Source organism: Haemorhous mexicanus, chromosome 2, assembly GCF_027477595.1.
Source record: "Haemorhous mexicanus isolate bHaeMex1 chromosome 2, bHaeMex1.pri, whole genome shotgun sequence".
In the NCBI taxonomy this organism is placed as follows: Eukaryota; Metazoa; Chordata; class Aves; order Passeriformes; family Fringillidae; genus Haemorhous; species Haemorhous mexicanus.
In genome coordinates, this window is record NC_082342.1 from 30,565,419 (window position 1) to 30,580,146 (window position 14,728).

Consider the following 14,728-nt stretch of genomic DNA (forward strand, 5'->3'; position numbering starts at 1 on the left):
CATGCAAGTTGATGTTCCAGCCACATTGCCTTCAAACATCATAACTTCTGGTGTCAAAAGGCTTCCCTTGCGAGAGAAACCAAAAAAGACTGTTCCTCTGCAGCTGCCTTTCCTCTGCAGCTGTTGTTCTTTAATGTCTCAAAATTCTGAATAAGTGTGATTTCAACATGTGAGGGCTGTGTTTGGTTTCATATGTTCACCTGGGACTACTGGACTGATGACAACAATCCTTGTGCAATGCCCCAAATTGCTTTACTGGCAGTCAGTAAATTTCAAATATATAAATAAGATGCACTATACACATGCACTAAGACAAATACTTCCAGGAAGTACAGTAAAGCAAAGCACGTGTTTTTTGGAAAAAGGAAAATTCCAGAAAAAAACAATTTCAAAAAGCTTCTGTCCAGCAGCACACTCTCAGCCTAGGTATCTCCTGGGGTATGCAAAAAGCAGAGTAGCACCTTCTGCTGTCCTTTTTAACTGTTACAGAACAGTCCAGATGTAACGAGGAATCTGAGGTAAGAATGCATGATACATGTGGAAGACATGTGTGATTACCACGAGGCACAGTATATCCTTTGTGCTTTGAGTTGATTCTGATTTCTGGTAACTCACTAAAGACAGCATGCACCTACAGTAACTTGGACAAGGATTATGACACTGTAATGTTACTGCTACAGGTCAGACCCAGAGACATCTGCTAAGAAATAATGCTTAAAGAACATTAATACTAAATATGCACAAGAATATAAGGACTGGACAGACGCAGCTGTCCTTTGGTTGACATTACCATTACAGAACACAAAATAGTCTGTGAGTCAGCCAAGAAAGAGCACGAAATCTGCGAAGACTGAAAAACCTTCTGTAGGACAAATCAATGTTCTCTCTGACCTTTCCCGGATCATAAATCATATTCTACATGGTTACCTAGTCTAAGATGAATGCTGCACTTAACTAAGGACTGGAGAACTCCCCTACTAACCAGGTATTAGATTACCCATGTTAATACAAAGGAACAACACTCTGGAAAAGTTCTAGTGAATGTTGAATCACTTTGTTACGAAGTTTGGTCATAGTGTTGCTGTACAACCTCAAGGAGCAGTTTGAGGTCCTGCAGAGATTTGAGATGGAAGATCCAGATTCCACTGGGAGTTGAGGAGGAGATCTAAATGACCCTGTCAAAATTAGTATAGTTACCCCTGATATCTACAAGGAGCCTCCACAAAAAGAGAGGCTGTGCTCTAACCAAGGTAGCAATGCAGCTTTACACATCAGAATAGTCAGTTAAATAATAAAAGAATCTCTTTTGCCTAAGTGACCCAGGTAGATATATCTTTAATAGGTTGGCATAGACAGGGCAAAATAGTAACTTTTGGATCGACCTGGATGAACACACAGAACTTCTTGTCCACACCCCTATTGCCAAACTTTTAGCTAGAAACTTTGTAACTGCAATGTGACTGCAGACTACAGACCTAAGAAATAGTCATTTTCCCACAGAACTCACCGATGCTGCTTCTTAGTAGGTGTCTCATTCTCTGTCATCTCTGGCATGGTTTCGGAGAAGAGAGCCTGAGAAAAAATCATGCAAGGAATTAACAACTCCTGCACTTTTCTGAATCCTTAGCCCATGACATGTACATGGCTTTGCCTTGGACCACAGGGACGGGGCCCTACTACAGTGTAGGCACAAGTCCATACCCTTGACTCAGAGCAGCTGATTTTGTGACATTAAAAATTAGGCCGTTACCTATCGAGATGTTTTGCAAAACCTGTCTGTGATGAACTGGTTTCCATTTCCTCAATCACTTTAAATTTAAAAACTACTATAATTCCAACCACTTTCAGCAAACAAGAAGGATAGTTAAGAATATGACTGCTTTTCAAATGGGAGGAGGAACAGCTGAACTCTCTCTAATCAGCCCTTCCTCACTGAATATGCATTCAATTCCCAGTTCACAATAAGGTATGAATGCTAAGCAAAACACAAGCTACAATCAGGACATTTCATTAACTACAAATTTAATGTAGCAGATTACAAAGCTTACTTGCTATTAAATTACTGCGCACCTTAAAACAACCAAAACTGACACCCCTAAGCTCTCAGATATGTAAAATTCAGCTAAAATAAAGTTATGCATACCAGCCTAATGAATTGCATCTAACTCGTCCTCATCTTGAACAGATTGGTAGCCTGTATTTGACAAACAAAAACATTATAAAAATACACAAAATATGAGATTAAGTTAATGATGGTTGAACACATATCTGCCAGTGAAATGGATTTTAGAGAGCAAGTAACGTAAGTATACCATAGATGACAGCAGGAAAAAATAGATCTGGTTTTTGATATGTCTGAGCTCTGTATTTACTTTCACATTTCCTTTCACTCTCTCACCAACCAACCTGTTATTGCAAGTCTTCCCATGGGCCCTCAAATTCTTTGTGGCTTCACCTTTCTCTGGCTCCTCCCCAAAAGCTCATTGGCTTCTTTTCACAGACTTCATATCTTTAGGGTATTTTTTGTCTGTTTGAACTGCAAGGAAGTGGAGGTGGTTTTTAATATAACTTTAAACACCAAGCAGTTCTTAATGTAAACTGAGCCTACCACTACTGGCACTGACTTCAAAAACAAACCCCCAAAATAATATCCTTACAAACCAGAAAGCCAGACATCTATGGAGCTCCCAAAGCACTGAAGCATACACTTCACAAAGTGCTCTGTGCACACACCTGTGTGTGTCAAACTAACAGAAATAATCTGTATTGTACTTCAGATACTGCTTTCCTGCCTTTATACTCTAGAAGTTAATTGAGTGTAGTGCATTCAGCAGGATTGCACTGCAGCAAGATTAGAGGAGGAGAAACATTAGGGCTGATGCTGTTTACCACTCTAATCTTGAAGTACTTTCTCCGTTCCAGGGAAGACTTGGAAGATGTTGGCAAACCATAAAATAAAGCAATCAGGAAACAACGTATGAATAGATCCAACTCAGGAAATTCAAAGTGCCTGAAGATTTCAGGAACATAATTCCACTCCACCTACATGACAGTGTCCACACCATCACAAAACTGGACACAATCCTCTCTGAGTTACAGCATTCCATTGCCCCACTATGTGTTACACACAGCCTATCTAAGCACAGCCACCACAGACCTCTCCAGCCCAGCAATGGGAATACATCACTTTCTATTTATATCCCTCCATGGACTTTGCTTTCTCTGTGCTCACCTGACCATCCCCTGCATAAATTATGAAAACACCTGACAGAGTTAACAGTCTTTTATTGTGGGAGAAAGCAGTAGTGACTTCTGCACACTCTTATAAATTGTGTTACCTCATCTTAAAAACAAGATTTCTTCTCCTTTAAATCCAATTAGCTTACTTCACTAACAAACTTATTTGAGTTTATATGTAGTAAGAGTAAGCCAGTTGTTATGCCAGGTTGTCCAAGTTAGTAAGCACTCACAACTCTGAAAGCCAGGAAAGCCAATTTCCCACCCAAGGCATCTCTAACTCATCCCTCCTGGGTACAGCTGGTGATGGTCAGTAGGACTTACTCACTGATTCTACCTGCATTCACTCACGATGAAAGGGTTAACTGGGAGACCTTTGCAGATTAGTGGTTTTGATTATAAAAAAACCCCAAAACCTGGTTAGAGCCCAGCCCTCTTGGATGCTGTTGGCAACCAGAGAGATGTTCAGGTGTACAGGGAGTGACTGAGGCCAGCACACTTCCTTTCAGCAGCTCCCAGTGTGCCAAAGCAGCCCAGCAGAACCTGTATAAATTAAGGCTCCCAGCAAAGACAGGAGAAACAGAGAAACAGAGCAGCTGCCTGGTGACACTACACTCACTGGGGCAGCACCTTGTGTAGCAGGTGAAATAACTACTCAAGGGGGCAATGGGGTCATTTAATTCACTGCGTCCAGTACTGTTTCTGTTTAGTGAGGATGTGAGCACATGGACACAGCTCTGGTAAAGCAGAGCTCTCAAACATGCTGAGAAAAAGGAAGATGCTGGATTGTATCATGTGGCAGTCACATACCCTGTTTCTTGATTTCTGCACCACCTATAAAGACAGCGCTGATGTGTCTGTTGTTGGGCAGTATGAGACCATAGCAAATATGCTGGAAATCAGAGCAAACAGATAAAAAAGGCCTTAGTTTTGGTGGACTTACCAAGCAACAGTATTTTTTTAATTGTGCAAATTTATACAGCTTGATAACCAAAGGACTATTTCTGTACTGCAGTGTATTTAACAAAGAAAGCATTAATGTGGATTTAGATGGCCAGCTACCACGCAGGGCTACAGATGAAGCACAACTGTGTGAAGGTAAGGGAGTAAAGAAGCACCCACTCACCCACAAATACCCTTCCCCAGAACAGACATGGCTGTTCTGACTCCAGCTGCACAGCCTGGAACACATTCACAACCCCATCTTCCCCCTGCCCTAAGTCAGAGCACCCCTTTCTCCCTCCTGACATGAGATCTCCTTACTCCTACATTTTGGCTTCTTCTGTGTCCACTCAGCAAAGTTCTTTTTCTTAACAGCAGCCATCTCTATCTCCCAAAGTCATGATACACACAATATTCCAATTGCCTTATTTCTTCATGCTGAGCAGATGCCAAAATGATTCAGCAACTCATTGTATGCAGCTTTCTAGAAGATAGACAAGGCCTTAGTGAAAATTTGTGCTGTTATTTATTAATACAGTTTCTATTTTTTGATCCTGAAAAAGAACAGAAAGTCTTTATTACATGTCAAAGACCCCACTTCTTTTTTTCTCCTCTGCCCTTTTTAAAAAAATGATATCAGTAAACTTCTTCCAAGTGATGCTGTTCCCTGCATATTTCAAGCCATTTGCTGCCCCACTGAATGTATAAGCCTCACAAATGTAAACCTAAAGTCTGCATTTTATATGTTTCATTTCCACTGGGATCTGCAGCCCATTTCATATAGAAGACATGGCACAGGAATGCCATGACTGTTACCCTAATTTCACTTGACTGTGGAATTACTTCAGGTGAGGTTTTTCAATTTACCACTCAACCAATGCTCCCACTTTCATGGTCCTGATAGCAAAAAGCAAGGCTGTACACATTATCTAATGAACCAATTAGTTTATTGTGAGCTCCACTGAAAAGAGGTGGTTAAATTTGTTAAACAACCTGTATGAAACTCTGGGCTTTCTACTGATAGATTGTACCATGAGAAATACGGTGAACTGAAGCTGTTTTTTCCCATTCTTATTCTGCAAGGACTGAAACCTTTGCATTTTATTTGATACTCCACAGAACAGCTGAAGCTGGCAATAAGAGGGAGGAGATTTTTTTAAAATATGGGCTTTGTGAATTAAAAAGAAATTAAAAATAGTGCCTAGGTGGAGATTTCTGAGGGCTGATGAATGTTTACACTGCCTCCATTTCTACCCCTCAGCTGTTGACCAGACTTTTGACTGTGGGTTTCCCTTTACTTGTTCCACATCAAGTATTGCTTCTTCATGGCAAGATGCCTCCATGGATTCTCTAAAGCAGAAGACATGAACTTGCCTCAAAAGCTCAGAGACAAATGTATTTTAAGTTCACTCATGAAATATGCTCACTTAACTCAGCTGGATGTCATCTGCAGAGAAAATGTAGCAAAATCCAAATTCTTAAAACAGATGAAGAAGCAGTAACTTGTCATTTATATTTATTTAATACCAAGCTTCCCTTAAGCTTTATGTAGTTAACAGCTTTCATAACATCAACCTAAAATATTGATTTGAATTTAAATGCAATGTCATCCTCAGAAATTAAAGGATGCTTTGTGTTCTGAAGATTTAAATTTAACATAATTTAATCTCTTCTATAGTTCTGAAACATAGGGTATAAAACTTGAAAACCAATTTATTTAAACATCTTCTTGTATACCACCCATCTTTCCAGGTAGTATTTAGCAAATTTTATGAAATATCTTCTTCAAAACATGCACTCAGCAAATACAAAAGTTAATTTAGATTATTTTATTTGGCATTATTTTTCACTCCTTATTTATTAATTGTTTCCAAACTAAATGTTAATTTTAAAAAAGAAAATAATTATTCCAATCTGTTATCTTTGGCTGTACAAAACAATCTTCCTCAAATTAGTATAGCCATTCCACTCTTCTGCATCAGGCAGAAAGAATCATTTTTATATGCAACTACACATATTCTGCAAACCTACCAACAGTCCAAATCTTTCTTCCTCTTAATCTGCTGCAGCAAGCTCGTGCTGTGACACTGCTTCAGTCTCAGAGTTGTTACTGGTTTTGTACACCTCGTGTAGTGAGCAATGTAAAGTAATGTACACCTCTTCATGTAAAGCCAAGATCAGTTCCAAGGCATAGACAAGAACCACTCAAATGATTTTTTCCTGAGACAGTGTCTTCTTCATCCAAGCAACTGCTGGAGCTCACTTCTCCAATCTTCCATGCACGTTTTAGAACAAGGCTAGCTTTAATCAGGGACTTAGTCCAAGCTTTTAATGACAAGCAAGGTGCCCTTGAGATCAAGAAGACAAAATTCACTGCCCTTTCTTTATTCCCCCTTGAACAGTTCTATTCTAATTTTGTATTTACCTAATAAAATGACTGCAGGAAAGGTAACTCAAAGCTGACCTTTGTGATTGTTACCTGTGTGTATTAACTAGTGTGGCCTATCAAAGCAACCTGGTAAGACTATCATACAGGAAAATGAAAAAGGCTATTTTTCCTGCCAGGAGGAAAAAATCTATCACTTTGGTTTCAGAAGAAATCAAGATTTCCCTGTTACTGTGTCCCTTAATCCACTCCCTCACAACAGCTGGGCCCACTGACTGACCTAACTGCAACCTCTCAGAGAGATGAAGTTCCCAGATGTTTACAAAAACCTGGGAGTGAGCAGAGGAGGAGGAGTGAGGTCAGGTGAGGCACTGGACACAGCCGGGTCTGTGACCAGCTCTGCAGCATGGGTGTGCTGGCTGACCAGCTCAGAGTGGGCACTGCCACCTTGTGCTGAAGAAGATATTCCTGATGCAAACCAGTTGAGAGCTTCACAGGCCAACCAAACTGTTCCCAGAGCTTCTGCAAAAGCTAAGAAAAGAAAACCAAAGCCAATAAGCTCAAACTTGTTACACGGAGCAACTTTTTTTTTTTAAGGTGCTTGCAAATAACATATAGAAAGAAAACTTCACTGCTTTTAGAAATCTTTATTCTACTTCTTTTGTTTGTATTATCTAAACTCAGATACATTAGTATTTTTCCTCCTGCTGACTTCAAGCAATAAAGTTTTAGTAAGGCTCTTATAGAAGAACATGCAAGAGAGCTAGAAAGAAAATGTTTAGGGTTTTTTTTGTAACAGCATTGGAGGAAGAGGAAGGGTAATTACTCAAGTGATGTAGATATTCCCTCATATCTACATTGGCTTTGTTTTCATTTGTAATTTTCGAAATATCAATGGCAATTGCACTGACCATTTAGTAACAAGCAGTTTTAGGACACCATAAGTGTAGGGTCATTCTGAGAAATCCTGATCAGATCTGCTTGAGAAAACTTCATAAGAAGAAAACAAAAAACAAAACAAAAAAAAAAGAAACTTCCTGATCTAGTCACCTGAAGAAACTAATCACCTGAAGATCCACCTCTCATATTTATTCTCCTTTGTCTACTGTTGTTCCCTCCCAAGTCTTCCTAAGTAAAACATAATTTCTTTTTAAACCTTAGAGGAGGGGCAGAGATAGAACTCATGTCCACAAAACCAAGTCTCTTACTCACTGCTTATAGATGGAAAATACTTAAGGAGAAGTATCTTTGCATATTTTGCACCCAGATGAGAGCTGCTGCCACTCTCACATTGTGCAGATGATCTTGGCACTGCAAACTGAAGTGCCCATGGTGCAAGTAAAGGAAGATGCCTACAGGAACCATCTCCTGTGGTCTGGAGCAATTATTATAGAGAAGCAGGCATTTGAGAGCTAAAGAGCTGTAATTATGCAACCAGTGCACAAGCCACAATCACAAAGACCAGAGCTCTCACCTAAAGTCTTCAGCTACTTTAGATCAAAATAAGAGGAGCATCACTCTTTTCTTTACTAAATCAAAGAGGAATGACCAGGTAAATCCTCCTGATCCCATGTATTGTGCTGAAATTCACAAGTTACCACATACCAGTTTCACTAAGTGAGAAAGTGTGAGAAATGTCTCTATGTTGCAAGACAGTGCTCATCTCCCTGGCTTCCAATGCCTGATCGTTTGTGGTACACCTCAAAACCAAACGACTTTCAAAGAGAAGACAGACATCTAATTATGCTGTGCTTGACAAAGGAGCCACAAGCGTGTTTTGATGGCGAAAGCTAGGTGGATACAAAGTGAATTAATTGCAGGCAAGTTCCTCCTAACAAAGGTCATCACCTCTGTGTGGGTTAGGGTGAGGTTACCTGGATCAGATGGCAAAGATTGCCTGCACCAGGCTGAGACTGCTCTCCCACTCGATCCTGCGCAAGAGCAGCTGCTGGTGAGCCCGACCTTGCAGCAGCATGCTGCCTAGAGAACAAGTAATTATTTTCCTGAAAACAGCTGAAACATTCAAGTCATCATGGTCTCCAAATACTGTGACCAAGATGGTTATTTATAACTTGGGAATCCATCCATATATGAAAATTGTATTCTAAACACAGAAGACTGGCTGGAAAAATGTAGAAGCTGTAAGCCATAGAATCACAAAACGATTTGGGCCTTAAAAATTGTCTCATTCCAACCCCTCTTCTATGGGCAGGGACACCTCCCACTAGACTAGGTTGCTGAGAACCTCATCCAGCCTGGCCTTAAACACTTCCAGAATCAGGGCATCTGCAGCTTCCCTGGGCAACCTGCTCCTGTCAGAGCCAGTCCAGTTCTGCTTTCTCACGTGACCTTGTCTCCAAATGAAATCTCTATCCAAAGAGAAGTACCTCCTCACAGAGCCTGACAACCAATTTAGAATTACAACACAAAAACATTCTTTTTGGCTACTATGATTCAGCCAGAGCAGTCCTCTTTGCTTCACTGCTTTGGTTGTAAGCTGAGCTCTTTTTGTTCTGCAACTACAAAGGATCCTCACAGAGTCTGTTTATAAAAGCACACATGGTCCCAAGGAGGTATCAAGGCATTTTCTGACATGTGCCAAACTGCCTTGTTGCTCTCTCCTGAGGACCCTAACTAACAAGCAGTGCAAAATATCCTAGAACTGAAATGTTCAGGGCATCCAGAGAGTTTGTGTGTCAAATTTTTTAATTCATCTTTTCAGATATGAGTCATTCAGTAAAAAGGATTTGTACAGTCAAGTTCTTAAATATTTTATAGGCTTGGGGTGTGAGAAATCTGACACAAACTAAGAACACATCAAGGGTTCATGATATAGGAAGCAATATTCTATGGGCCTGCACTACAAAGTTCCACTACAATATGCAGAAGAGATCAGTCCTGAGATTCTGCTACATTCACTGCCCTTCCAGAGTTAAGGGATTTCCCTATGAATCTTAATGGGGCCAAAGGCAAAAACGGCTGAGGTAGAAGGTACTGAAAAACAGAATTTCAGTTTTAATGTATAAGCTTATCAAAGAAGCTCACTAATTACACTTCAATGAGCTTTCAAAAACAAGCACACACATACTCTGCCCCCAAACCCAAAAAAACCAAACAAAATCTCCACAACTTTGCAATGTACATTTTATAGGCAGACTACTCACAAAAGGTTTTAGTGGACAGCAGACTCACTCTCCTTCACTACCTCAATGCAATTACAACTTTGCTTTTCAGAGTTTTTTTCCTTGGACCTATGAAGTAGGTACACTGGGCAATTACTTCAGTTCCAGGAATAAAGGACTCATCTTGCAATCTGGATGTTTGACAGTTTCAAATAATACTGGCAGGTATAAAGCTGCACATTATTTTAATTATATTTAACAGAGAGGTCCAAACTAAAGTTATCTGAGCCCAGATGACCAGAAAAAGCAAGCACACTTTCATAACACTTTCAAAGAGGAAATTTAAAATAAAAAATCAACGCATGTCAGACACAAGAAAATGCAACTACTAGGTGCACGTTCATAGAAAACCTGAATTCAACAATTCCACCACTTTAGGAACTACTTATTTAGCTTAGGAGAATTACTGTACATTAACTATCTGGGGTGAATAAGTAGTTCTGAAAGCACTAGGAAAAGCAAATAAGACTACAGTAGAAATTTAGCACTGACAATGGTGAAGAAACTAAAACTAGATTTCCAAGTTACTGCTTTGCATGGGTCTGAAAGGAATGGATAAAGGGGACAGACTGATACCATGATCCTGCAAGTTTTACTTCATTAAAACATCATTCCATAAACAGAAAATGCCTTACCTCTACTCTGTCTTCTTCTTCTATAACTGTAGGAAATCACCTCCCTGTTGCCACCTGACTTGGCAAAAGCACCTTAAAGTGAAACTAGGAGTGGGAGAACTCCATTGCACCCCTCAGCAAGGGACAGCTCACACACTGAATATTTCCAAGCTGGGAAACACAAGGTCTTCCCATTCCCACCCAGAATAAAACAGAAAAACCACAAAGAAAGACGGACTGTAAAGCCTCTTGAGACAATCCACAGGTGGGATTCTCCCTCAGCCTTCTCTGCTCCAGGCTGAACAATCACAGCTCCCTTAGCCTCCCAAGACAAGAGATGCTCTTGTACCTTAACTGTCCTTGTGGCCTTTCAATGGACTCTCTATGGTACATCCATGTCTTTCTTCTACTGGGGAACCTAAAACTCAACTCAAGATGCCAGGTGTGGCCTCACCAGTGCCAAGTGCAGTGGAAGGATCACCTCCCTCAGCTCGCTGACACTCCTGTATCAAATGGGGCCCATTCCCCACCTGTGCCACAAGGACACTTTGTTGGTTTGTGTTCAACTTGGTGTCCACCAGGTCCTTTCCTGCCAAGGTGCTTTCCAGCTGCATGGCCCCCACTATATACTGGTGGACTGATTTGTTCTTCCACAAGTGCAGGGTTTTGCCCTTGTTGAGCTGCATGAAATTCCTATCAGCCCATTTCTCCTAGCAATAATGGGAAAATACTTGTGATGTTTATCATCCCCTACTGCCCCAACTCCTTCAAAGTAACGCTGAGAGATGCAGCCTCTTCCCTGATTCACTGGCACTCCTCACCCGGGATGCCAGATGAGAAAACTGCTTCAACTTAAAACTGACTTTGCAAAAGGATCACAGAGACACCCCAAACTCCCAAATAAGTACGCTGGAACAACAAGATTGCTTCTCATGGTGACAGCGCTGGCTTAATATTTGTGAAGCTATGACCCAAGATGATGCCAAAACTAGTTAAGCTTCTCCAATTACACAAGAAGTCCCAGAATTTCCAGTAGGTGAGAGACTTATGTGGAAGAAGGAGGGATTTAAGCTATAGATGCACAATATTTAATCATTCCTGAATTAAAGCATCTCTGAATAGTAGGGATACTCCAATAGTGGGAAAATTATGTTGCTGATTTGGAGCTCCATTTTACTACTGGAGTAAATGAGCAAGAAGAGCTGTAGCATGAAGCTTTGTACGAGAACTCTGTTCAGCTTCTAGCTAACAGCTTCACTGATGCATGAAAGCTGAGCAGAGTCCAACTTCAAAGGCTGAAGGCTGGCATGAATTAAGTGTCCCTGAAGCCAACCACATTACAGAGTACAGATGCAGAGAGACACCCCGAATGGACAGTATTATTTTCACGTGAACCTCTGTTACTTGAAGAATAAACAAATCTTTAAGCTCTCCTCTCCCCATAAAAGCCTTACACTTCTATTAACTGTGTCAGCAGGCTAATGGACAATGTTTTCTATGATTTTTCATGGCATTGCCCACCACACCAAAAGCTGGAAAAATGGATCATAGGTTCTGAGGAATGTGGATTTAGACCCAAAAGCTAATAGCTCCCTACTTGGATCATTCCAGCCTCACTAGAGATGGACCACAAAGAACCCATTCAGGTATGAGAACACCAGCATGACTGAGATGTGCTTTCAGATGGAGCTGATTTCAATTCATGGTTTTCATGCTGGTCAGTTAACCTGACAGAAGTTCAGGGAACTGAGTGAGAAAGGCACTTGCTACCAGGAAGCATGAAACATTTTTAACAGCCTAGTGCTTTCTTCTTATCTGAGCCACAATGGCACCCAGCATGGCTGATGTAAGAGATTGCTATCATAAGGCATGGTTGCAAAAGTAACTCATTCACCTTAGAGGACTAAAGCCATGGCTTTTCATACAGGAAACAAACCCAGTTTACAGACAATTTGTCAATCTTGTGCACACAGCAGAACCTCTTTTGTGCTTACTCTAAGCATGACAACAGCACTACACTGGTAAGGTAGTAAACCAAAGTATACTTTGGACACATTATATCCACCCATAAAAGCTGGAATTGCATTTTAAATATCAAGTTAGGTCAGCATTACATAAACTGGGCTCTGCACAACATTTCCTAATCAAGGAGTGGAGACCTTTACATGTTTTACTGTAATCTGAAATAACTCAAACACTGCTTGAACACTCCCCCCCATTAACACTGAATACATATCATGGCGCAGAGTTTCAGCTGAGACACTTTTCAATTAAATAACACTACTGAGCCATGTCCCTGATGAAAATGTCAGTGAAGCTGTGCATACAACCCAGGTTTTTAAATGAAAATGGATGTGGATGCATACAATCTAACAGCTTTAATGTTCCTAATATTTTTGCAACAACTCTAGGTATAAATCTCAGAGCTCTGAAGAAGTGTACTTGCCTCCTGATGGACTGTCCATCCACAGTATTTCCAGTCATTTTACAATTCTTCATCTCAGTCGTGTTTGTGATTCCTTTAACCAAATTAAATCCCTCAGGAACATGTTTTCCTATTTTGAAAGCTGTCACTGTCCTTCAAAGTGGCACAGACTTTGTGGTACTTTTCACAAGTTCTTGTGACACAACCAACCACGATTCATTGGGAAACCCTTTGTATCAAATGCTATGCCTCTTATACCTCCTCCCAGCCAGGTGTCACTTACAAAGTTATTTTTAAGACCTTAAAAAGCACTACTATACAAAAATTAAACCACAGAATGGCTTCTGTCAAATTCAGCATGCCCCAACCCTTGACTTCCTCACATGTCTATTTCTTTCTACAGCACCTAGCTTCAACTCATACATTGTATTAATTCAGATCCAAATGGGACATGATTGGTTACAGTGTCACACACTTTGCATCAAGGCACTTTTGCAAATTAAAAGTGTGCTTAAAATACTTGGAATGCACCATCCTGAATCTCTCTGCAGCCTAATTCATTATACTTCAATATGTGGAAGCCCGAGGTGTTCTTACAACTTCAGCACCTGGGGAGAAACCATCAACAACCAAACAATGCTCAAAAAAGTTCCTCTGTAACTCCTCTGCCTAAAAAGAGTCAGGAGTATCTCCCACATTCACCTAAGAAGAGCTGAGGTGAAGAACAGCTGGAGCAGCTCAGCCAGCAGTGCCAGCAGAACACATTCACAAAATCTTTGCCTTCTTATTCCCAGGATGTCTTTGACATTTCAGAGTACAGCTAAACTTCAGCTACAAACAGGAGTCCACAACACACACAGCAGGCGTGGGCCAGGCACATGTCACAGGGCCACTCCAGAGACAGTCCCTTCAGTGTGTCCCTGGCCAGCTTCTCAGAACACTGCTTCAAACATCAGGAATCAAAGCAGCAAAGCCACTATCAAAAACTTACATCCTAATTATCTCTTTGCAGCTGTCAGACTCCTCCAGGATCCACCATCATTTTTCAACTACTCCATTAAAATCTTCCCATGTATCCATAACCTAAAGGAATAAGTAAGTCTCTAAGGGAATAAGTAATTTCCAAACACTTCAAAATTTGCAATGTTCTTGTACTGTCTCACATAACTGATGTGATATTTTGAATACAAGCACCTTAAAAATCATGCTCACAACATGAGCATTTTTAAGCTTATTTCCCATTCAGTGGCAAACATATTTTCAGTTGTCAAATGTATTTCATCCCAAAATGTACCTATGAGTTATTGTTATGGCACTAATTGAAAATCAAAAATTAAAGGTTCTAAATCTTTCTAATAAAAAGGAAGTTTCTTCCTTCCCATTTGTCTGATTACTGCACACAATTCATGAGCAATGAACAAGGCTCTGCAGTTGGTTGAAGTGCTACATAACACAGTGATACAAATAAGACGGTCCCAATGACTTGTATATTAAAAGTAAAGATAAAATCATGCCTCTAAAACAAGCTGCTACATCACCTGACTTCTGGATGCTTAAGTGTGCCATCATTATCTCTGCTAGAAGTGCTCAATAATTGCATGTCTAGATGAAGTCTAATAGAAGTCCAAGCTATTATATGAAAAGCAAAAATACAGTTTTGTGATTTTTGTACTTATGGGCAGAAACTCAGCACATCACTACTCCCTCTTTCTTTCCCTTGTTTCCAATTTTTCCCTACAGACTCCCCTGGAAAATGGGCATCATGTGCCACAGCTGTATCCAACTATAGCTACGTCAATGGACTCAGCTCATTTGTGCTGTCACAGGGAGCAGCATTTTAGGTGTCCTGCCCTTAATGCGAGCAGTACCTGTGAGTTACAAACACTTCTGTGCCTGTCAATGTTGGACCCATGAAACTAAAGCCTTCCAACTCTTACAAGCC

At 40.5% G+C, this 14,728-nt stretch overlaps 1 protein-coding gene across 8 annotated transcripts in view; it reads right to left on the bottom strand.

The window, feature by feature from the left end:
* USF3 (upstream transcription factor family member 3) overlaps nt 1-14,728 on the bottom strand; it is a 34,451-nt gene that overhangs the window by 18,871 nt on the left and 852 nt on the right. For 4 of the 8 annotated variants that reach the window (XR_009485277.1, XR_009485276.1, XR_009485275.1 and 1 more), the window contains exon 2: nt 1,508-1,572. Coding sequence is in view for 5 of the 8 variants with exons in the window: in XM_059838110.1 (XP_059694093.1) it covers nt 1,508-1,572 (65 nt within the window). In the remaining 3 variants the exon portion in view is untranslated. Of the gene's footprint in view, nt 1-1,507; nt 1,573-2,143; nt 2,195-2,406; nt 3,819-4,047; nt 4,352-14,728 lie in introns of those variants that run through there. The other 4 variants (XM_059838111.1, XM_059838112.1, XM_059838114.1 and 1 more) reach the window with 4 other exon arrangements.